This window comes from Protobothrops mucrosquamatus, unplaced genomic scaffold, assembly GCF_001527695.2.
Source record: "Protobothrops mucrosquamatus isolate PMUCROS unplaced genomic scaffold, P.Mucros_1.0 scaffold_112, whole genome shotgun sequence".
Taxonomy (NCBI): Eukaryota; Metazoa; Chordata; class Lepidosauria; order Squamata; family Viperidae; genus Protobothrops; species Protobothrops mucrosquamatus.
In genome coordinates this window covers 29,719-54,308 of record NW_015386188.1, presented here as the reverse complement: position 1 = coordinate 54,308, position 24,590 = coordinate 29,719, and the positions used below count along the sequence as shown (strand labels likewise).

Sequence of the window (24,590 nt, the reverse complement as noted above, 5' to 3'; positions counted from 1 at the left end):
GTCCAAGTAAAGGATTCTTCTTTTCCAGTTTGAGAAACAGACTTAGCTGAGAGCAACGGATGAGAATCACACTCTGGAAAATCAGAGGCCATAACAAAAAGCTGCCTTCGATCTAATCAATGCCATTATTTTTCCCCATTATCTGCTTCCATCAAGTTGGAAACTATTTTAGGAACTCTGTAGTGCCAAGCCAAGGACTTTGGGGGAGCATGGGTCCCCCAGATCCTGTGTCTCTTTAAAGACATTTGCATGGGGAAAAAAAAGACATTTAATCAACAATTTAATTTTTATGGAACCTATCCACCGCCAAGCTCTTTTGAATCAGAAGTTCCCAAAGGTCTCTCTTGGCCACAGAACGAAAACTCAGTGAATGTTTTCCTTTTAATGGCTTTTTTTAAAAGCTGGCCTTCATACAGAAATGAGGGTGCAGCTCCCTTAATTGTGTGACATTTCCTCATTAGGACAACCAACTGCTTCATCTGCCTTCAGCCCCAATCCTTAATGAAAAGGGAAGCCCTCCGTGGCTAATTTGGAACACCACGGCGTGGCACATGTTACAACCGAAGCAGTGGCCTGTTAAATTAAGTCTGAATTCATTCAGGCCGCGTTAATTTTATGGATACTTTGAACTAAGCAATTATATTTTGTGTGTGTGTGTGTGCGTGCGTGCGTGTGTGTGTTCATCCCAAGCCTGCCATTCAGAAGCTGACCTAATTAGAGATAAGGAAGGACACTGGGCCAGATTTTGTATGACTGTTTCACGTGCTCAAAAGAAAATATAAAAATAAAAATTGCCAGGCCAGTATTTAAGGAAAACAACAACAACAACAATCTGCAGAAGGATCTGGAAAATATTTCCAAATGGACTCAACTATCAACAAAGAGGGTAAAAAAAAAGAGACTCTGATCAAAAGGCGAACAAAACAATATTGGTCTTGGATTCACATCGAGTCTGGTGCACACATGAGTTATTAGCGCGCGGAGGTTTATGGGAGTTGCTTTCACATTGGATGAACTCTCAATCGACATTCGGCGCACACACACCCTGCTGGCAAGTCACTCGCTCCTTATTAAACTCCTCACAACTGATGACCTAAACCGAGAGAAAATTAAGGATAATTTGTCATCTCGCTGGCTTTTCAATGTGTCTGGGTCTGAAGTCCATTGACAGGCACTCTCAAATGCCCTTTAACAGAATTGGAAGGGACCTTGGGAGTCTTTTAGTCCAACCCCCAGCTCAGACAGGATACTGTATACCATTTCAGACAAATGGCTGTCCAATCTCTTCTTAAAAACCTCCAGTGATGGGAGCACCCACAACTTCTGGACTGGTTAATCGTTCTCACTGTTAGGAAATTTCTCAGTTCCTGGTTGCTTCTCTCCTTGATTAGTTTCCATCCATTGCTTCTTCTCCTGCCTTCTGGTGCTTCAGAGAATAGGTGAACCCCCTCTTCTTTGTGGCACTCCTCAAAAACTGGAAGGCTGCTATCATGTCACCCCCCTAGTCCTTCTTTTCTCTAGATTAGACATGCTCAATTCCTTTAAAAACCTTGAATGTCCTCATCCGGTTTAGATATCCACACTCCATATGAATAACCTTTATGGCACATCCCCAAATTGGTCAACTGCTCCCGTGTTGTGAGCATAAAACAAGGATCTGAAGGTATTCTGCAAATGAAGTGCTATGCACTAACAGAAGAGAATGTTTGAAGCTTGGGTTGTGCTGGTGGGGGTCCTTGGTGCTCTCTGACCCTGGTTGTTTGCTTGCAGACATTTCAGGACCCAACTAGGTAACATCATCAGTGCCTGATGATCAGTATCAACAGCACCCCACCACTGAAGTATTATCTAACATCTACAACCAAGCTCAGATTTGCTATGCCACGAGTGTGGCTGCATATAGCTATTTAGATACAGCCACACCAGCGTTATAAAAAAAAGGACAGGATGCCAGAAAAATTCCTTGCAACAAAATGTTGCCTGTTTTAAGTTTGTGATATCTAAGGAAGGAATGCTGGAGAATCCCTCAGCTGGGTCAGGGAAGTAAAATATCAGGTAGAAGCTGCAGGACCCTGGATAGCTCCCAGAAGAGCAAACGAAAACCATTTGGGGCCCGTCTCTTGGGCTGGTTCTCCTTCCTTTACGACAGGGCTCTCCAACCGTGGAAACTTTACGACTTGCGGACTTCAACTCCCAGAATTCTATGCTGGCTGAGGAATTCTGGGAATTGAACGCCACAAGTCGTAAAGTTGCCAAGGTTGGAGACCCCTGCTTTATGAGATATGGACGGTCTTAGGTGGGTGTTTGACTTCTAGGCCTGGAGCCTGGGACCATCTACCAAGTGTCTACCTGTTTGGAGGCGGGGGAAAAAACAACAACAGAACCTGTTGGGGTGGACGGCCCTAACAACATCAACAAATTGAAGAAATAAGCGAGCCTCTATCTCAGCAGCAGAGAAACTTGAACCAGCACTTCCACCATTCTTTGCAAAATCTACCGTAGCTTTTGAACCCTGGGGGGAATGCGGGCTGATGCCAACCTTCTGCACACACCAGAGACGCCACATCAGAATGGAGAGATCTGACTAGGTGTCTTTGGAGATACCACCTGTGAAGACAGCCCTGATCCTTTGTGGCTGACCAGGAGTGATCAGGAAGGACAACCCACATTGGCACACAAGTAGCCCTGATAGTTTAATGGACATACTGCACTACAGTCAAGTTTACAACATCTGTATAGAAATCATCACATGAATTAGGTGGCAAAAAAAGGAGAAGAGAAGAAAAAGAAAAGGATAAGAGGGAAAAGGAAGGGAAGAGGAAGTAGAAGTAGAAGAAGAAGTAGAAGAAGAAGAAGAAGAAGAAGAAGAAGAAGAAGAAGAAGAAGAAGAAGAAGAAGAAGAAGAAGAAGAAGAAGAAGAAGAAGAAGAAGAAGAAGAAAGAAGAAGAAGCACATTATAGAATACGAAAGCCATTTTAAAATCAGAAGGAACACCTTGTGTTGCTGTTGGCACAGGCCAGGATTGGACCTTGCATCTTAGATGTTAGACACCAGGATGATGGGAACAGGGGAGGGGGGAAGAGAGAAGAGCAACATTGGGAAACCCCACTAGAGAGAGATCGGGAGGGGGGGGGTTTGGTACGGTTGAAGGCGATTCTGTCCCCTCCCACACCTGGGAATCGCCATTTTTCTGCCTGGCTCAAGAAGAATCTTGGGCAAAATTCATGGAAGAAAACCAGAGCAGAAGCTGTTTGCCCAAGACCTTCTCGTTTGGAAGGCCCGCCAGGAAGTGGAGGGACAGAAGCTCCAGAGATGATTCTGAGAGTGGAGCAGAGGGAAGAAGCACACAAGCTGAGCAGGGCACACCGCAATGACCCCTGCCAATCCCCCCCCAGCCCCTTCCCAAGCTCTCTTATTAACAGGGCAGAGGGCGAGAGCGTGGGGGTGGGGGGAGGTTAGTTTATTGCTGGCATACTCAAGATTTTGCTTATTGGGTTCTGGCTCGGAGGAGCTGCTGCTGCTGCTGTGTTGCTGTGTTGTCTTCTTCCCTGGGGCGTTTTCCCCTCCCTGCCCTACCAACTCCACCTTTTCCCTCCCCCCTTTCCAGTAGCATTGAGAGAATTCCTGCAAGTGTTTTTCCTCCTTTCCGTCTCCTTGCCTTGGACCATCACAAGACTGTTCTGAGACTGCTGGACTGAATGTGCATGCTTGTGTGTGTGTGTGTGTGTGTGTGTTTGCACAAGCAAAAACCAACACCCCATGTGCAGGGAAGCCCACCTTTTTGAAAAGCACAAAGCCACCAACCTTATGGCTGCTCACAAGCTCCCAGGGTAGTTTTGTGAAGACCCACTTCAAAACCTGAAGTCCCATCCTTCATCTCAACCTCTTTAAATATTTCTGGACCTGTCTCCACCCAGATGGGCAGAGGGATGCAGGTCTGTTAAATGCTGGCTTGTTACTTACAGCGTTTTATTTTCCCAAACGCTGCAGAGAAATCTGCACAAAAAAGCGCCATCGTCCTCAACAAGGGAGCCCAGCCTCAGTTTCCCCAAAGTGTGAATTGGCTGGGCTGGAAGACCCGGTAGGCAAGCCCTGTCTCTCTTTCCCAGGAAGAACTAAGATCCTTCTCCTTATCGTTCATTTATTATTATTATTATTATTTTTGTGGGGTGATGGTGGGTGGGTGTTTCATTTATTTTTACAAAAAAAGAAAAAAAAAGAGAAACAACCTTCACACAAAGCATTACAATGAAAACTCCCTTTGGTAGAAAGTGTAATAAAATGACTTTGCCGCCTTCGCCTGTATAATACTATAAACCCTGAAACCATCTGGTAACTCAAAAAAGGCTAGTAAGAGTTGTACTAGCACATTAAGCACACTTATTCTTTTAATTAAAAAAAAATCGACAAATATATACATTTATTTACAAAAAAAAAAAAAAGAACCAGGAAGGGGGAGCGGAGGAGAAAGAACCGGTTTAAAATTGGTTGTGGCTGCTATTGTCAAAGCGTGCATGTGTGACTGAGCAGTTTTTGTGTGTGTGTCTGTGTGTGTGTGTGTGAGAAAGAGAGAGAGAGAGAGAGAGAGAGAGAGAGAGAGAAAGAGAGAGAAAGAGAGAGAGAGGGAGAAGGAGAGAGAAAGAGAGAGGGAGAGAGAAAGAGTGTGTTTGTGTGGACAGCTGGTGCATGGCACTAAGAGCCTAGTAAACAAGCAGGTACAAAACGTAATAATAGTCATCATCATCATCATCATAATAATAATAAAACCCAAATAAAACGATAGTTCCACTGGCACTAGAAAGAACAGACTGATCTTAAATCGGTTTAGGGACGTCAGACGAGTCCCAGTCACAGGAACGCAATGGATGAGAAGGAAAAGTCGAAACGGCAGACCCCCCAGACGTCGATGGGTCTGACCCACCCACCCCGCTTGGTCTGCAGAACTCGGGAAGTGGCAAAAAGTTTGGCGAAAAGTCTGCCGCCGAGTCCCGTGGAGACGAGGGACGCAGCACTTCTGGCGCTCCTTCAAAGATTCTGGCCTTAAACCTCGCGTCTTTCGGGAGGGAGGCAGGCAGGCAGGGGGGGGGAGAGATGGGGAGGAGAGCAGAAAGGGAGGGGGGGTATATGCCACGCACCAAGTCTCGCCAAGCTACTGCAAGCCCCCAAAGGATCAGGGCTGCTGCTGCTGCTGCTGGTGGACGACAGAGGCCAGGTGCGTCTCCCTCGGGCGACTCCCGGACCTCCCGTGCCGGCGGGCCAGACGTCAGCGCTCCTGGCTGCTGGACCGGCTTCGGTTCCACAAGACTGATGGGAAAACAGGCCCGGGGACATCTCCGGTCGGAGAGAGTCGCGGGAAGTGGCGGGTTGCAGAGCCGCGCGGAGGAGGGGGAAGCGGGAAAAGAGGAAGCCGTCCCTCTTTTGTTTGCCCCGCGCCGCACGCCCTCCCACGGAAGGGAGGGGAGGGGGTTGCGCTCCTGCCCTCCCCTCCAACCAAACACGTTTCGGTTTCCCTCTTTGCCCCCCTTCCTGGCGTTTAGGGCGTCTTACAGGTTGCGCTGTACTTCACGCGGTATTTGTTGATGCTGACAAAATGCAAGTCCTCGGCCTCGCAGGTGGTGGTGCAGGGCAGCAGGCCCTCCAGGGCTTCCCCCATGAGCCACTGGCTGGTCTCGGCCGCCATCTCGCAGGTGACGTGCTCTTTCGTCCACCGATCCACCCAGGCCTGGAAACGCTGGTGCAGCCTCTTGCTGACTCGCTCGTGGGACTGCGGGGGGGGAGGGAGGGAGGGAGGGAGTTAGGGTGGCCATCTTGGAAAAATACCCCCCCCGGATGGATACCCTCACGGGGCTGCAAGCGGTCAGGCATGGATCAGATCCTAACTTGGGGAGGGTGTCCCTATTCCCGCTCATCCATCCATCCATCTCCCTCCACCTTGCATTTTAAGACAAAAAACCTGGGGCAGCGCTTGCATGAGGCCTAAAATGGGAACGGCGTGACTTCAAATTCCAAGGAGCCCCCCCCTCCTTAAAAAAAGGTATGTGGGAGAAGAGTAAAGGGCAAGCGGTGGACACCCCCCCCACCCTGCTCTCGTGTGCAGCTTGGCTTGAGCGCTACGCGCGGCAGCCCCATCCAATGGTCCTTCCCCACCTCCAGCCTCCCCCCCCAAACGACCACCTTCCCTAGATGCACACGCCCCCCCCCCAAGAGGACCAGGCTCGCTGGCTTCCTCCTCCTGGGCCCACCTGATGGGCGCGCAGCAGGGCCGTCCTCCGGTACATGTAATCTTCCGACTTGATCACGTAGACCATCTTGTAGGAGTTCAGCTTGAACTTGCACTCCAGCTTGTCCAAACTCTCCACGTTCTCCAGGGGCTTCTTGCCCAGCACCTCTTTGCCATCCTTCTCCTGCTGCTCCCGACCTCTCTGGCACTTACGGATCTGCCGCAGGTTCCTGAGAAGCGGAGAGCCCCCGCTGGAATTAGGGCCTGCCTGAAAACCCACCCCTCTGCTGCTTCTGCTGGAGGGGGTCAAGGGCGGAAGGCTCGGCTCACGGAAGACAGAGGGCCGTCCGGAACCTGGGGGCACGTGGATGCCACCTTGAGCCCCTGAGCGACCGGTTGCGCCCCCCACGACGAAAGCAAAGAATCCCTGTAGCTCAGGGCTGAGCTGTGGGGTCCTTGGCGCTCTCTGAGATTGGTGGTTTTACTGCAGAAGTTTCGTTAATGCCGAAGAGGTTATCTAAAGGCCTGCGGGAGAACCACCAGGCTTGGGCTCAGGTTCCCAAAACCAAGACAGACACGCTGAGGTTCTTCTAAGCAGTTTCCTTTATTACTCTTCACCCCCAAGACAGAAATCTGGCCAAACTGAATCTCTGCACCAAAAACCCTAGTCTCTGGGAACTCTTGAGGAGGAGCCGTCTTCACCCTCTTTCTCAGACACAAAGTATCTAAACTGTGTTATCCCTTGCTCCTCCTCCTTGCAGCCTCTCCCTCCTGGGAATCCAGACAACCTTCCACCATGCTCAAAAATCACCAGGGACTCCACCATTTCCCCCTTCCCTCCCCAGCCCAGCAGAGCATGCCTCAAAACAGCGCATGGGTGCTTTCGGTACGGGTGGAGGATGGGCTCTGTTCTCTCACCTGGGCAGAAACACTGGCTTCTGGGCCAGCTGTTCCCGCAGTTCCGGAGACGTGGAGTCAGAGTTGACATAGCGATCCACGTAATCTGTCCAACGCTGAAAAGGGAACCAAGAGACGGTTAGTCAACTCCTAAAGGGGAGGGGGAAAAAAGAGCTTTTCTACTGTATGAGAAATTCTAATACCACCTTTATTGCAAAGTTACAGGAACAGAACCTTGCAAGTCTGAAAGCATTTTCCCCCTTTCTTTCTTTTTACTTTCCACAAAATTTGAGAAGATCCTTTTTGAGATGCTTCCCATGCCCCTTTTCCTTCTGGGGGCTAGTCTGTAGCTCTTCTTCCCGACTCTCAAAGTCATCCCATCTGGGTTGGGCTTTTCATTTTTAAAAACACTTGTGTGACTGGGCACAAAAACACTGTAAAGCTGCTAACTGACCACAGCCCACTTTTACCTCCGCCTCAACAGGATCGTCAGAGTTCTCCTCTTCTGTATCCAGCAGTTCAATGGTTAACTGAACGTGGCCTCGGCTCTGAACGAACATCATCTACCCAACAAAACACAGAGACTCAAAATTGCTGGCCAAATGGTCGTTGGAAATAATAATAATAATAATAATAATAATAATAATAATAATAATAATAATAATAATAATAATAATAATAATAATAATAATAATAATAATAATAATAATAAAAAAAAAACAAAAAAAACAAAACAGGCTCCCCAAAATCAGTGATGTGAATCACAAGCTGGCTTTGTTTGGACAGGGCACTACGAAAACAGGCAACGCTTCAGATTAGCCAAGGGTTCGGTTTGAAAAGGCAGCCAGAAGTCAGGATTGCCCCCAAGCAGCCATGAATTTTATCGCTGGCACGCAGCTTCCGTCAAGAGACAGTTGCAGTATTTCACCCTGAAGGATTTTGGCATAAGTCATAACCCACAATAAAAGCAAAGAACAGATTGTCAGCTTAATAAAGCCAAGAGAAAAGTTGTAGGATGAGCGTTTTTGTGTGTTGAGAAGCTCAGATTGATGGGGGGGGGGGGGAGAGAAGAGGGTTTGTTCACTGGGAAGGGGAAGCTGAAAAGCTTCCAGGAAAAATGGCACATCAAAAGTAGGAGGAATGGCAGATTTCTCCCAGCTTCTGCCAGTCATAAATCATCCGAGCAACCTTGAGTCATATTTCCACCGGTGAAAAGAAAAATTGATCAAAATCACCCCACCTTGCACCCAAATCCTGCCTTTGACGAAGCGTGCAAGTTTCCACAAAAATCTGGCACTCTGTAATTGCTCGAGACAAGTCTGATTGCAGTTGAAGTTGCCCAGGAAACCTTTGATATCTCTTTTATTGATGCAGCCCCGAAAGTTGCATCTCTACAGACAGCATGAAATAACCGGACTTTGGGAACATTAAATGCATCTTTGCACATTTGCAGGAAAAAGACCAACCCACCCACCCACCCACCCCCTTCTAAAAAGCAACCCTCTTGCCCAACAACCCTGCTTACCTTGAAACAGTTCTCATCCTGCATCAACTGCTCGGCTTTGCGCTGATAGGCCGTTTCCACCAGGGAGCGAGAGGACTGTGAGGTCAGCAGCCCTCCCGTCGCACCGTTGTGGCTCTCCGACAAGTAGAGCTCGGTCACCTGCACGCAGATTTCATCACTCACTATGTGCTGGAGCTGAAAATTTAAAGAGAGAGAGAGAGAGAGAGAGAGAGAGAGAGAGAAAGGGGAGGGAGGAGAAAGAACATTAAGATGCTTTTTTTGGAAGCTCAAGCACCAGGTGCAGCTTTCCCTCAGCCGTACAGATGCTGCGCCTCAGGCCAGCCGTGCCAGCAGGCCACAGGTCTGGGCAAAAACAGCTCCAACGGCTGAACTTCTCACCTCTCCCCCCCCCCCCCGGGGCCACCAGGGCAGGAAGCTGAGCAGAGGCTTTGTCCTGCCCCGGTCTGACCCCTTAAAGATCCTTGAAGCCATGGAGACTCCCGGCTTCTTGCTGGGGCCACGTCAACTTTTGAAGTTGTAGATTTATACAGGCGATAAGCAGCCATCTCTGGCACTACTTTCCCCCTTCTCTTTTTCAACTACTGTACACACATACTCACACACCTCTCCCTCTTTCCCTCTCTCTCCCTATTCCCCCTCTTTCCCCTCCCCTCTCCCTCCTTTCCCTCTCCTCTCCCCCCCTCTGAATCACCTGTCTGACAATACTCTGGATGAGCTTGTCCATGGTGAAGGCAATGTAGGCGTGAATGGTGAACATGTCGCGCAGCGAGTCCTCGTACTGGGAGGAATCCATGTTGCCGTCTAGGAGATTCCGCACCATGTCCAGGAAAGCAGGGTAGTAGTCTTCCACTTCGATGTCCACTAAAATTGGGGTGGGGGGGAGGGGGCAGAAGTGGGAGAGAGGGGCAGAACAAAGCCATTAGAAGGACTTGCAAGGGAAGCGCCAGCCCTGCCAGTTAGGCAAGCAGAGTCAACGGGGAAGCCAATTTCACTTAACAACTGTGGTCAGAACAGTCGTAAAATGGGGGCAAACTCCATTTAACCACAGACATTTTGGGTCGTAAGACAATGTGGTCGTAAGTCAAGGACTGCCTGTGCTTTTACTAAAAGCCACGCAGATCACAGTAGAGCGCTTGGCTTTTAGTAAAAGCGTCAAGTTTTCGGCCGCAGAGGGAGCCGAGGGTCTTCCTTAACCAAAGGACCAAACCTGGGCAGCGCTGAGAGCACACCTGCGCTGGCCTCCCCCACGGCCGGCCAGCGTCTCCCCGCTCCGGAGAGCCACTCACTGGGGTCTTTCAAGCGCAGCTGGATGGCTGGAGTGTCGCTCTTCTCTCGCTTCACGCCCAGCACTTCCCGCTCCCACTCCCGCTCCCGGCTGTCCACCTCGATCTGCCGCTCCGCCTGGCTGTAGATTCGCAACAGCCGCAGGCACAGGATCTGATGGAGGCGCAGGAAGATGTACCAGTTGTTGTTGACGTAGAAGAGGTTGTAGGCCTCGTCCAGGCTGCGCAGCTTCTGAGCTGCGGTGCTGCTGAAGAGCAGCTTGGCTTTGGGGGAGTTGCCCCCCACCCCGTTGTGCTTCTTCACCGCCCCTGAGTTCTCGTCCACGTCCATCTCCTCCTCTTCCTCCTCCTCCAGGTCGGAGAGCTCCCCTCGCTGAGCGAAGAGGAGGTCCGGGATGAAGTGGTACATGATCTGCTTGATTTTGTACTTGTCCTCTTTCTGGATGCCCGTCTGACGCTTCACGTGGTGGATGATCAGGGAGGCTGCGTCTTCCAGAATCTGCTTGTCCTCGTAAGCCAGGGACAGGTGAGGGCCGGTGTTGTCTTCAGATGTTTGCTCTTGCCTCTGAAAAACCCAGGAAACAAACAAGGCTGGAATATCTATGGAGATTCTCAGTCATCCAGGTCATCTCGTTTCTCTTTGAAGACGTTTCGCTTCTCCTCCAAGAAGCTTCTTCAGCTCTGACTGAAGAAGCTTCTTGGAGGAGAAGCGAAACGTCTTCAAAGAAAAACAAGGAAGTCCAGTTGCCTCGTGAAAAAGCACCTTTGGGATAAATCTGACATAATTCTCAAGTCATTAATTAATTCACATTTAATAGCATAAAAGTAAGCGAACGCATCCTCCCTGTTGCTTTTCAAGTAAGTCTCTCTCTCCCCCTCTCCCTCCCTCTCTCTCCTGCTACAAATTCCTGCTGATGGAGAGGAAGGACACCTTCTCTCTGCTAGCTTCTGCTGCTTCCCTCAATTGCCCCAAAGCAAAAGGACAACCTGAGCACCGTTTCCCCTGGATGTTCTTCAACATTCTCACGACTCTTCTTTGAAAAGTCAACGTTGAAGGAAAAATTGGTGGGATTCAACAATGACCAAAAGGAGCTACAACAAATTATGAAATCCTTCAACCAACACCAGGCTCTATAGCAAAGAATGGACACCAGAGGATCCGTCAGAATCCAATTATATTTCATTTCTAGCTACCTACTCTGATAAAAACCCATTTCTTACTCTCTCTGGATTCTGTCATACTACGAAAGGGGAGGAGGATGAGCAGGGGGGTTTTATGGCTCACACTTCCTTCATTAAACTACAAAGTGACTGGATGTTGATTCTCATCAAGAGGACTGACCATAACAATATGACCATCGCCTTTCATCTACTCTCTCTGAAGTCTCCCTTTTGCCGGCAGTGAGGGAAAAGGGGGGAACAATGCAACGCCTGGGATCTGGGAGAAGAGAGGATGAGTGATTGTCGCCCGGAAGAACTGTGGGGTGGGGGCTACTTGGGAACACTTTATAAAGATGCCTGTTGGAAGAGACATTCCAAGAGTTCTGTCTTCTTAAGATGTAAAGTGAGGTGGGTCCTTAAAGGATCCTTGCTAGATCTTGGAATGACTGATGTCCTTTACTGAGCAGAAAAAAAGATCCAACATCTCACGACACTAGATCCCTCAAGTCTGAAACACGCCCTTATCAATTCCAGACCAGATCTCTATTCGGATCAGAGAGAAATGTTATGGAACAGCGGAACTGCTTAGATCACTGCAGTGGTGATTTAAGAGAAAACAAGATCCCCGTTTCTTCCATAAACTGTGGCTTACTGCAGGGGTCCCCAACCCCCGGTCCATGGACCGATACCGGGTCACAGTATGCCAACAACCGGTCCGCACAAACAAGCAAAGCCCCATCTACGAGAAGCAGGTAGCACACAAAACCACACACTCTCCGGTCCGTGGAAAAACCTTTCTCCACAGAACCGGTCCCTGGTACCCAAAAGGTTGGGGACCTCTGGCTTTTTGTGCCCCACTATTCTCAACTCTTGAAGCACGGACACCTTCATCTGCCTGTAGCAAATGGGAATAGGACAGAAAGAGGCCCTTTCTGGAGAAGAACTAAGGTTGGGCACCTTTCAGTAACAGATTTATCAGCCAAGGGCCAGTAATGTCATTCCAGTTTCTTTTGGAAGCACGAAGGAATGGAAAGAAGAAAACGGAAGCTACCATTCAATCTCATAAGGAAATTCTACTGAATTTATGAAGTACAAAGCCTTCAAAAAGCAGACGCCTGGAGCCCCTCCAACGAATTCTGAAGTCTTAGGAACACCGACTACTTTCTTCTTCTCCGCAAGTGGTCAGGGAGAAACCGAACCGGACTCGAAGTGAATGGCCCGAGTGAAGGCAGAGAAAGGAACCTCAAACATACCTCGTCATAAATGGTCTCAATCTCACTCAGAAGACTCTTGGATCGCAGGACCTTGGTGTCGTTCTGCTTGAAGTTGATGCCCTGATGATCCAGGGATTTCAAATAGTATTTCTCGTTCTGTTCCCGCCACACTTTGTTGAATCCCCTCTGGGCTTCCCGCCATTCCTCTTCTTTCATTTTCAACCTAGGCCGGAAGACAAAATAAAGAGGGGGTGTGAGAGACATCTTTGTTTAGGACCTTGGCCCTTTTATGACTTGTGGACTTCAACTCCCAGAATTCCTGAGCCAGCATGGGGGAACTATGGCTCTTTTATAACTTGTGGACTTCAACTCCCAGAACTCCTGAACCAGCCATGCTGGCTCAGGAGTTCTGGGAGTTGAAGTCCACAAGTCATAAAAGAGCCAAGGTTCCCCACCCCTGGTTTAGGACATTTGGTGGCTTGATCAGATTCCTCCTGACAGATGTGGGTGAAAACTCTGGCAATATAAAACCATCCACGTTCTCATGGTCTCCTTTCCTGGGTAACTGAAGCTCATTTCTACCTAACTTTCCCCTCCCCCACTCTTCCCATTCCTTCCCTGCATCGGAACGGCTGTTTCCAGTATAAACTGAATCCCAATAGGGTTGAACTTCAAAGGAGAAACTTTAACGGAATTCTCCCAGGTGAGTTGTGAGATTCACCTGTGAGTTCGGGCTTCTGAGATCTACAAAAAAAGGGGGCAGGGCCCAACAGATGTGCCTAAAATCCAGCTTTGTGAACCTGGCACCAGCCAGATGTGTAAATATTGCAATTTATCTTGTTCTCAACCAGCCAGGCTGACGTAGCTGAAGATCCCAGGTTGAAAAAAAACCAGCCAATGCTGGCCTTCTCAGTTATCAAGCCATGGTTTAGATCAGTGTTTTTCAACCTGCCAACTTTAAGACACGTAGACGTAGGTTGAAGTCCACCCAAGGTTAAGAAACACTGGTTTTAGAGACAACTTTGCTTTGGGATAGTTAGGAAATCTCAGTTCCTCTGGGATCAGATGGCTAATCATGGCTAGATGATAAATTACATGTGCTTGGCCAGATGTAATGGCTCTTAGTCTTTCTCAACTTTGAAAGGCATCTTTAGCTTTGACTGTGGATGTCCTGAGGATCACCCCATCCTACATCTACCTCCTCAACCCCAAGAGCTGAGATGCGACAGGTCACCATAGATGATTCCAGACCTCAGAAGGACGTCAACGCTCGCCTAGCGTTTTTCTTTTGACCCTGCAACCTTTCAACGTTCATTTTCGTTCGGTTCGAACGTTCGTCTTTGCTTCCCCGATGACCGGATGGATACCTTTTCAACACAATGGGGACGGCGACGGCTGGATTTTTCCGAAGGCCATCGATGATGTCGGCAGCTTTGTCCGCGTATATCCTCTGCAGAGCTTTGCGGTGGATGACTTCGGACGAGCCCCCCAAGGTGTTGTCGAGACGGTATTTGGCTTGCTCTTCCGCCGATAAGCGGGAGAGTTTCTTCTGTATCGTTTCCAAGACCCGGATGGTGGCTAGGTTGGTCTCCAAGACCACATCCAGCTGAGAAAGGGGAAAAAAAAAAAAAAGCTCAATTAGCCAGGCTAAGAAAGTGAGCTCATAACGCAAGCTAACCATCTGAATTGGGAAAATTCCACAGCATCGCAGGAAAAGGCTGCATTTCAACTTCCCAAGTGGGATTTGATTTCAAATATACAGGGAGAGTCCTTGATTTACCACCTTTCATTTTATGACTGTCCCTGGGAAAAGTGACTGATGCCCATTTCCCCACACTTACGACCACTGCGGCCTCTCCCTGGTCACGTGACCAAAGTTCAGAGGCTTGACAATACTCCTATTTACGAGGGGCCGCAGTGTCCCCGGGGAGGGGTGTGTGTGTCACGTGATCCCTTTTTTGACCTCATGACAAGCAAAAGTCCATGGGGAAGCAGCCAGGTTGGCTTAACGACCGTGTGACCGACTTAACAGGTGCGGTGATTCACTTGGCGAGGAAAGTCATCCGATGGGGCCAAATTCACTTAAGGACTGTCTGGCTTAGCGGCAGAAATTTGTGCTCGACTGTGGTCGCTAATCCAAGGACTGCTTGTAGCCGGGAGCTGTCAAAATCGGGAAATGCCGCCTGATGCCAATTCTTCCAGTTGTTAATACTTTTATTTGCCATCTGAGATGAGTCCCTGATAACCGTACCGGGAAATTTAAGGCCCCTTTGACCTACTTCAAACCGTTCGTCCTCGCATCGGTAGATGTGCTCTTCGTACTGAGTCTTCTTTGAGCTCACAAACGTGGAATCTTCGGACCAGGATGGGAAGGAGACCCAGGTGTCGTTCAAAACCTGAGCAGCGGAGAAAGAAAGAAAGAGGGTTAGTGCCAACAAGATAAAACGTTATTCTGGCAGCTATATGGAAAAAGGCTGATCGGACTGCAGAGAGGACATTCCTGACTCCGTCTCCGGCTAGGTCTGAAAACCATCAGGAAATATCACAAGGGAATGGTCTGTTCTACAAGGGCGCCCCCTTGCGGGTGAAAAAAAGGATTGCTGCTTCCTGAGATACTGCAGGAATACTATTAGCACATCCCGTAGTGCAGAGGTCCCCAACCTTTTGGGCACCAGGGACCGGCTCCGTGGAGAAAGGTTTTTCCACGGACTGGAAAGTGCGTGGTTTTGTGTGCTGCCTGCATCCCACGGATGGGGTTTTGCTTGTTTGTGTGAATTGGTTGCTGGCATACTGTGGGCTGGTACTGGTCCACGGACCAGGGGTTGGGGACCCCTGCCATAGTGGGCCAGGCTTTAAAAAGTGAATTTTAAGCCCAACCTTACAATGCATTCAATAAAGACCTCATGTTATGGGTATCCCCCACGGAAGGAACTTCACATTCATGGAGAGATTTAATCCTTTTCACTGGTCATTTTTAAGTCTCTTGGGTATCCTGCTGGTCTTCTCCACATCTTCCCTGGGTAAGTTTCAGACTCTTGGCTCTTCCTTTCATCGGTTCCACTCAGCTTAGCAATGGAGCCCATGAGATACATGAAAAAGGCCAAGTGGTAATATCCATACAGGGAGTCCTCAGCTAATGACCATTTGTTCAGCGACCATTTAAACTTACAACGGAGCTGAACGAGGGGACCTGGCCACTGAAGTGTCCTGCGATCACATGATCACAATTTCTGACACTCCCTGCCGGCTTCCTACAAAGTCAATGGGGAAGACGGCAGGAAATCAGAAGTCTCAAGTCAAGCGAGCTCCTTGCTTAACTACATCACCAGGACTGCTGTAACTGCTATGCTAAGCAGCATGGTCAAATGCTGTAACTAAGCAACTGTGTTGCTTAGTTACAGCAATTCCAGTCCCAATGGCTGTCATAAACCAAGGATTACCTGTAATTATTTGGGGGGGGGAGGGGGGAAGAATCCCTGGAGGCCATGTCACTCTTGCTAGGTTTCAGCAGCATCCCCATCCTCAAAGGGGGGGGGAAGATGGCCAGCTTACCTCCCTGCACAACGGTGTCCGGCCTGTGCATTTGGGCTGCTGGTAACTTTTAGGCAAGGCTCGGTAGCTGGAGCCCAGCCGTTTGCACGAAGCATAGTCTATCTCCATCGCTATCCCCTCGGTAGCTCGCTCCTTCGGGAAGCTCTCCAGATGTGCGGATTCTTTGTAGCCCAGGAAGTTTTTAAACCAAGTGAACAACTCGGGGAATTTTCTGAAAAAGAACGAAATGAAAACCAATGCAGATAGAATACGCTAGCTTAGCGTTGCTGTGGCAGAGAGATTTTTTACGCTTCTTAGTAAGATTTAAACTTTTAATGGGCTGTTAAGGATCTTATACAGGGAAAGATGCAACTGCTGCCTATTTAAAACATTCCTCCCTTCACCTTCTGTGGTGAAATTTGCTGTCCTGGTACCACAGGCTTTGCCAACAATTGGGAAAGAAATATCTCTACTCCTTGAACTCTGAGCTGGCTGGCAGAGGGAACAAGCATGATGCTCTCTGCCTGTTACTTTATGTATTATTTATTTATTAAATTTACCATTTCACTATCCAAGCAACTTTAGGCAGCTTATTTTCAGTTCTTCGCTGTATGTCGTCTGTCCCACAAGGGAGCACACTAAAGGGCCAGTCAGTTAAGTCCGCTTACCCCAGAAATGGAGAAACCAGCTGTACGAGCTCAGCTCGGGAAATGACCTCCTGATTGAAAATGACGAGGCAGCGGAGGAAATTCTCGTAGGCCTCTGTGCTGCGCAGTGCCTTGCGGACCTGAACGGTGGGATCGGAAGAGAAAAAGAAGGACGAGAAAGTGGGAAAAGAGATGATGAGCCTCTCCCGCAAAGGAACAATTCAATCCTCTCCTATTAGCACAATTCTAAGCTCATCAACCAACAGTCACGACGTAGGTGGGGCTGGGAAATGGGTCTATTTATTCCAGGGAGAGCCAAAGGGCAAGGAGGAATGCATCACGACCCAAACTATAATCCCTTGTGGACCCCAGATAACCCCCCCAGATGCAGTAACCATTGAACAGCTGAAAAATGACATAAAAAATCAACTCAACTTCTGTCTTACAAATAATGCTCGACTTACAACAATTGAGATAAGAATTTCCTTTACTAAGCAAGGCGAAGGGGTTTTATCCGCGCTCTTACCTTGTCAAAGAACAGAGACTCTGTCCCATGTTTGCCAGCTTCTGCAAAGGATGGGTCCTTCAAATTAAGCTTTGGTTTCTTCTGGAGAGAGAGAGAGCACCCAAACAACCCCCCCCCCCAAAAAAGAATAAATAAGTGACATCTACCACAACACATTTTAAATTTGCTGAGCTACCGTGTAGTTAAACAACAGGAGAGGAATAACTGCACAGTTATCAATACCACTTTGATAGGACAAGAGTTTGTTAATTAAGGCAAGCTATAAAGCTGTGCCAGCAGAGGAATTCTGGGAGTTGAAGTCCACAAGTTGTAAAGTTGCCACGGTTGGAGACCCCTGAATTAAGGGACGCAAAATTTGAATGACAGGGGTTATAGTTCTCTGCACCTTTTCCTTGGGAAATATGGAATAATTAAGTAATCAATTTAAATTTAATTATTATCCAGGCAGTCTAAACATGGACCTAAAAAGAAACTGCGGTTGTAGATCAGTAGTTCCCTAATTGACTCAGGGTTACAACTTTTTTTCATTTCCTTTTCCAGGGGCCGGACCAGACCTGAACTATTAAGAAATTAAGTTTCTGGTGTGCCTCATGTAGTACAGTCTATCCCACTGAAATTCTTAACTCAATAACATCAGTAAAATGGAAAAGTGCTGTAGAAAATATAGTTTTATAGCATTAAAGATCCCTTAGGTGTTCTTAACTAGTTCCTAAAATTAAAGCACTATATTATTATTGGGAGAAAATCAGGATGGAACATTAGCATGTAGTATATTGTTTTTATTTGCTAAGCGTGCGTGGCCAAGTACTGTGCAATTGCCACCAACTGCAGCCTTGAGGTGAAAGTGGTAACGGAGGGTCTCACCTTCACTGGTGGGGTCACCCCCGTGGTGGCGTGCCTCCGGATTTGGCAGCCGTTCTGATTGGGCCTCTGCTGCTTGCTGTTGAGCTGGGGCTTCTTAATGGTGCCTCCGTGGTCGTTTCTCACGGACTCCACTTTCTCGGCAGTGGTCTTGCTCAAAAGCTGATCGGAAAGAACCACAAACAAGGTTGTGATGAGAACATGTAAAAATGTTTCACAAGAATTAACCACTTAAGGGGCTATGAATACAGGCCACCCGAAGATAAAAATGATTTTTGACCCTAGGGTCACATTCTGCTCAGGTCATATACAGATACCCCTTGAGTTACGACTGTAAAGGAGCTGGCCCATGACAGTTGTGGGTCCAGGTTACTTGAGGGACCGTCTCACCCCACCGGGAATGGCCTGCCCCATATATGCCAATAGAGGCGGCCTGCTGCGGGTCCCGTCAGCCTGATTATTCCGGATGGCCCTGGGGTCCAGGAGGAGGGCCTTCTCTGCTGTGGCTCCTGCCCTCTGGAACATCCAGCCCCCCCCCCCAATGTGAGGCTGGCCCCAACCCTCCTATCCTTTCGTAAGGCCCTAAAGACCTGGCTCTGCCCATTGGCTTGAGGCCCAATGGGGAAACAGCACAGTGGAAGTGGCTGATTGAGTAATAACAGATCCCACCTCCCCCCTACTCTGCCCCGCCCTCCCCACGTTCTTTGGTTTTAATTTATTTATGTTTTAATGTAGATCTATCTTTTATGACTGTAAGCCGCCCAGTTACCTTTTGGAAAGAGGAGCGGGCCAATAAATTTTACCAATATACTAAAATAGAATAAAATAAACTCGTGATGGTCTAAATGGGGCGACTCATGGGACCGACCCAATTTTACAATCTTTCTTTTTCTTCTTTTTTTTTTAGCGGTCACTAAACAAGCGTCTCGGGCTGCTAAATGCACCCAGGGTTCACCCGGAGGTGGTTTGCCGGGAACTGGAAGTCAATGCAAGTTGTCAGATTAGAGATCACTCACAACCGAGCTGTTTGCGTCTGGCAAGAACTGCCCAAATTCGGAGAGCAAGTCCTCCTGGTTCTTAAAGAGGCGGGCCACCTGGGCATAGACCTCCTGTTCAGTCAACGCCGGGGTGTAGTTCCCGCCGGCTTCCTTGGCATTTCGCTGCTCTTTCTGTTAGGAGACAGAGGAGGAAGGTTCAAGGAAAGAAAGAAAGAAAGAAAGAAAGAAAGAAAGAAAGAAAGAAAGAGAGAGAGAGAGAGAGAGAGAGAGAGAGAGAGAGAGAGAGAGAGAGAGAGCGCAACTTTAAGCAGCTGCCCCTCGTCCACTTTTGCTCTCTGAGCCTTAAAAAAATATTTTTTAAAAAATGAGGACACCCCCCCCCCCCAGCTGGAGATTTCAAAAGAAGAATCGCTGAAAAAGACATTGGAGGCAGTTTGTGCTTTGCCCCAAAGTTGTCACCAAAAATCAGGCACCGGAGAGGCCAATCACCTCTCCTTAGCTCCGCCTTCATCTATTTCAGCGTTTCTTTTACACTTAACGGAAAAAGCTTCCCTCTTGCAGCAAACCCAGAGAAGCAAATTCCAACTATTTATCGCCATGCAGGCATTACTCTCTGTCCCACTGCCCATCGACAAAACTCCTCCTGCTTTGCCAAAAAAAAAAAAAATCTTTCTTCTGCTACACACACACACACACACACACAGAGGGCTCTCCAATTTCAGAGCAACCTCCGAAGGAGCAGCTGGCTGACTCACCTGATAGGTGTGGAGGATCTCCAAGAAAGCCTTATAAATGTCCGGCTGCCCTTGGAAACGGTTCTTGATCTTGTTGACGTAGTTGATGGCGTGATTGAACTCGACGGGCTGATTGTTCTGCAGGGACGGGGTCGTCCCCAGAGAGATTGTCACGGGCGTGTGGGGCTGGACCGGCGGAGAGCGAGGCGACGCGTAGGGGACGGGAGGGGCCTGCTGGCTGGTGGGCGTGTGTGCCTGTAGCTGGGAGGGCTGGAAAAGCAGAGCTGAAGGGTTAGGGTGGCTTTGGGCCAGAGGGATGTAACTGCAGGCAGTCCCCCACTTATGACCCACCTGCTTAGCATCCATTTGAGGTTACAAGGACACTAAAAAAAACAAACCTGGCTTAGGACCGGTCCTCACATGTAAGACCACCGCAGTACCTCCAGGGTCAGGTGATCAGAATTAAGTCGCTTGGCAAGCGGCATCTACAGGTAATCCTCGACTTACAACAATTTGCTTAGTGACTGCTTGAAGTTAAACTGGCACTGAAAAAAGTGACTTGTGACTGGTTTTCACACCTGGGACCATTGCAGCAGGCCTGTAGTCAAGTGATCAGAATTCGGACACTGGGCAACTGACTCATATTATGACGACCGCAGTGTCCGGGGGGGGGGGTGTCACCTGATCCCCTTTTGCGACCTTCTGACCAGCAAAGTCCACGGGGGAAGCCAGGTTCACTTAATGACCGTGTTATTGATTTAACCAGTGCAGTGATTCGCTTAACAACTGTGGCAACAAAGTGTCCTCAAACGGGGCAAAATTCACTTTAGCAAACGTCTCACTTAGCAACAGAAATCTGGGCCTCAATTGTAATCGTAAGTCGAGGACCACCTGCATTTACAACAGTTGCGGCATCCCAGGGTCAGCCTTTTATGACCTTCCCAACTGGCTTCCGACAACCAAGCTGACGGGGGAAGACGGATTTGCTTAATGACCAGGGTGATCTGCTTAACGGAAAGATCATAAAATTGGGTGTGGCTCACTCCAGAACCGCCCTTGCTTAGCAAAGGAAATTTTAGTTCCAACCGGGGTCGTATGCTGAGGACTTCCTGTAAATCAGGGGTGTCAAACTCGTCACGTCACATGACGTGTTGCAACATATCGTGACTTTTTCCCCTGGCTGGAGCCGGGGTGGACGTGGCTTCTGTGGCCAGCAGTTTGACACCCCAGCTATTTTGTAAACTCCACCCTTAAATGTCATTTCTTAGGGTCTTCGCCTGTCCTTCAAGAGCACTTCCTGCTTGGGCAGGGGGTTGGACTAGATGACCTACAAGGTCCTTTCCAACTCTGTTATTCTATTCCAGTGAGGGCGAATCTTTTAGAGGCAGAGTGCCCAAACTGCAACCCAAAACCCACTTATGCATCGTCGGGTGCCGGGTGGGTGTGGCCCATTGGCTGGGTGTGGCCCATTGGGTGGGCGTGGCTGCGGTGGTAACGGCAGACTGGGTGGGATTAAAAAGTTCAATCAATCAATTCCAACTTTGCAAGATCTTTTTTTTCCTGCAAGAAGTTGAAATTGACTGATTGAACTTTTTTTTTTTGCACATGGCGGCGGAGGCCTAAAGCGAAAAGGTTTTATAAAACCCAGCTGAAGGCCTAGGACTGGGGTGACGGCGCGCGTGCCCACAGAGAGGGCTCTGAGCGCCGCCTCTGGCACCCGTGCCATAGGTTCGCCACCACTGTTCTATTCTATATTCTATTCTACTTTCCATTCCATATTCCATTCCATTCTATTCTTTCATCAGCACCTCCGATGCCCAGAAACCCTCGTGGCTTGAGCCCCTCCTTCCCGTTTCTAAGCCAAGCCCGCCTATTTAGCTTGCGCTGACCTTGCTGATCTTGGCAGGTGGTGGCTGCGGTGCTGGCTGCGCTGGGGTGGGAGCAGATTGTGCCGAAGGTTGAGACGGGTGCTGGGGCTGCGGCTGGGGCTGCGGCTGGAGACCGTGGGCTGGGATTTGGTGCACCTGCCCCGGGGTGGTGACGTTCACCATGTCGTTGGTCTGGACTTCGATTTTGTAGCCGGGAGGCAGGAAGGTGTTGAAACCCATGATCAAATCTGGGTGGCCTTTGAAGAGCTGAGAGACACGGCTGATCACCCCTGGAGTGTCGATGCTGCGCAGGAAGCCAGAGGAAGGAAAAGAAAGAGGTCAGACACCTGCCACAAATTCCGACATGGGTAAAGACAAGCTGTATTCAGATGCATCCCCTTATGGCCACAAGCCCACTAGATTCTATAGTCCGCCACAGAGGAAAATAACGACAGGAAAACTTAGGCAGACATTAGTGTTTGGGGATAAAAGACAGAATTATTATAAGACTGGTCAAGTTTTATGCATTAGATTACATTTATGTTCACTACTGTTCATTGAACAAGCCATTAACAGTTGGATTCCCATCAAATGGAGGAAAATAAAAACCAACGTAGACAAGCAGCCATTCTGTATACCTTTGAGATTTAAACTCCTTCATTATGTCCAAGAAGTCATTGTAGACTTGAGGTTGGCTACCAAATTGCAACTTCACCTGGTCAAGGTAGGAAAGAGCATCTTCCACCTGCAGCCAAAATAACCCAAGTTAAAAACATCCCTTTCCGACAACATTTCATCTCCATGCTTTCAAGGGTAAACTTGGTCCAGATATTAGTGATAGAATAATGATAAAAGTGAACCTTATTTAAATGTTCAAAACTGAACTAAAGGCCTAAAAACATTTATGAAGCAGTAAGTTCCCAACAAATTTTAAGTAAAAGAATTGAACTTCAGTGGGATCAGGAAGATTGGTTTGGCTAATAAAAAAGAAATGAGCTGTAATAAACTTAAATTTAAAAGGTTAATTTCAATTTAAGTCTATTATTAGATTAAAAGGAATGGTTCCGAGATATTTTACTGTTCTCCTAGAGCAGGGGTAGGAAACCTTGGCTCTTTTATGACTCATGGACTTCAACTCCCAGAATTCCTGAGCCGGCTATGGGAGTTGAAGTCCATGAGTCATAAAAGAGCCAAGGTTGCCTACCCCTGTCCTAGAGATACACCCTCTTCAAAGCATTCAGAACTGACTTCGCTTCCAAAGCTTTAATGCTTTTTGCACCGCTCAGCACAAAGCGTTTAGGAAAATGATTAAGTGATTAAATGTTAAGCTAAACACAAAGTCTTCCAAAGCTGTTAGCAGTCAAAGCAGCAATTTCATTTTCTACACCACTGAGGACGGAAGGAGGAGTGGAGTGAATCAATGCTGCTGTGTCTTTACTGGCTTCCCACCTAAAAGCATGAAGCGGTTAGAATCTAAAAGTGGAGCACATAAATGAATAAACCAACAAATATATCCAAGGTGGCTTTGTGTGTGTATGTGTGCGGGGGGGAGGAAGGATAAAACAAACTCATCAAAAAAGCACAAACAGTTCACCTGTGAACAAAAGGCACAATTGCCACGTATCAAAACGCAACTCAACACACCTGCACAAAAACCACGGAATTTCTTTTTACGGTTGAGTTTGAAGATGCTTCACGCGCCCCTGGCCCCTCCGGCCAGACTCACCTTCAGCCTCTGGAACTGCTGCTGCCCCTGGACTGGCGCTGCTGGCGGAGTCGGGTGAGCGTGGCTCTGCGCCACTTGGCTCCCGTGAGGCTGGACAGGGGTGGGGTGGTGGTGCCCGCTGTGGACGGTGGCTAAGGTGGGTCCATGGCTGTTGGAACTCTGAGGAACCGTGGACACCTGGTGAGGCGGAGGGAAGAAAAGCCACGGAGCTTAGGGACCAGCAGGACCCCACCCACGTTCACACGAGGGCAAGGCATCCTTCTTTCAGTTGAGGCAAAAAAAAAAAAAAAGAAATTTGGGTGATGCTACTAGCGGAACCGTCTAAAAAAAATCCAACTTATGACTCACTTAACTCACCTGTTCAGTGAGTTTTGCCTCTGCTTTACGACCTTTCTGACCACAGCTATTAAGTGAATCGGTGCAGTGGTTCAGCTAGTCAAACAGTTGTTAAGCGAATCTGGCTTCCCTGTGGACTTTGCTGGTTGGAAGGTCGTAAAAAGGGGATCACGGGAGGTTGCAACCGTCGTAAATGTGAGCCGGCGGCCAAGCCCCCAAATTTTGATCACATGACCGTGGGGGAATGCTGCAACGGTTATGTTAAAAAATGGTTATAGCTCACTTTTTTCGGTGCCGTTGTAACTTTGAACGGTCACTAAATAAACTGTTGTAAGGCAAGGACTATGTGTATTATCTTGAGCAGGGATCTCCAAGTCTGGCAACTTTAAGTCTCGTGGACTTCAACTCCCAGAATTCCCCAGCCAGCATTGAAGTCCACGAGGCTTAAAGTTGCCGAGCTTGGAAACCTCTGATCTTGAGGATGTTGGAAAGACTTTTCCAAACTGTTGTGGTTTAGAAGGTCCAGGCCCTTTTACATCTCTACAAGCCTCCTTGCTTGCTATGGCCCCTGTGCATGAATTCAGGGAACCGCATCGATTGTGTAACTAAGGTGTCTGCTTCCGACTAAGAGCGCAAGAATTTCTCAAGGGCAGAAGAACAAACACCACTTTTCGCTGTTGTGCAGCTCCTTCTCCCAGGAGTCACTTCAGCTCTTACCTGGCAGCCTCTCTTCTTACCTGGTAGCTGGGAGTGACCGAGTACTGGATCCCGGTAGCGGATTGCATGGTCTCCGAAACAGATTCATATACAGGGGGGGCCGGAGCGAGCACGCGATGTTGGTGCTGGAAGGGTTCGGCGCTGCTGGCGATGCGTCTCTGCTGGGACGCATAGACGGGCGATTCCTGTTCCTCCACTCGCCGCTTCATTCTGAATTCATGCTCAGGAAAGCGCTACGAATCCTGCGGAGAGACGGAAAGGGATCAAACAGGCCTCGACTTAACGATCAGAATTGAGCCCAAACTTTCTGTCGCTAAGGGAGAAAATTATTAAGGGAGCTTTGCCA

At 48.6% G+C, this 24,590-nt stretch overlaps 1 protein-coding gene across 1 annotated transcript; it reads right to left on the bottom strand.

The window, feature by feature from the left end:
- Positions 1-5,533: 5,533 nt before the first annotated feature.
- On the bottom strand, positions 5,534-24,453 carry SIN3A (SIN3 transcription regulator family member A). Its single transcript, XM_015816344.1, has 20 exons — positions 24,265-24,453; positions 23,192-23,368; positions 22,104-22,210; positions 21,487-21,769; positions 19,619-19,867; positions 18,882-19,034; positions 17,869-18,027; positions 17,005-17,085; positions 16,500-16,618; positions 15,853-16,063; positions 14,580-14,696; positions 13,668-13,906; positions 12,340-12,523; positions 9,929-10,490; positions 9,334-9,503; positions 8,643-8,816; positions 7,588-7,680; positions 7,139-7,233; positions 6,243-6,450; positions 5,534-5,764 (listed from the first exon to the last, which is right to left on the bottom strand). Exons 1-20 carry the CDS (start codon positions 24,451-24,453, stop codon positions 5,534-5,536), a joined length of 3,801 nt encoding a protein of 1,266 aa, XP_015671830.1.
- Between the last annotated feature and the right edge of the window lie 137 nt (positions 24,454-24,590).

Bases quoted from the DNA above. Each gene is read 5' to 3' on its own strand.
- SIN3A (XM_015816344.1), bottom strand. From the start codon at position 24,453: ATGAAGCGGCGAGTGGAGGAACAGGAATCGCCCGTCTATGCGTCCCAG. The intron at 23,369-24,264 runs GTAAGAAGAGAG...CCGCCTCACCAG, and splicing joins CGGTCACTCCCAGCTACCAG to GTGTCCACGGTTCCTCAGAG. The intron at 7,681-8,642 runs GTAAGCAGGGTT...TTTGTTGGGTAG, and splicing joins AGGATGAGAACTGTTTCAAG to ATGATGTTCGTTCAGAGCCG.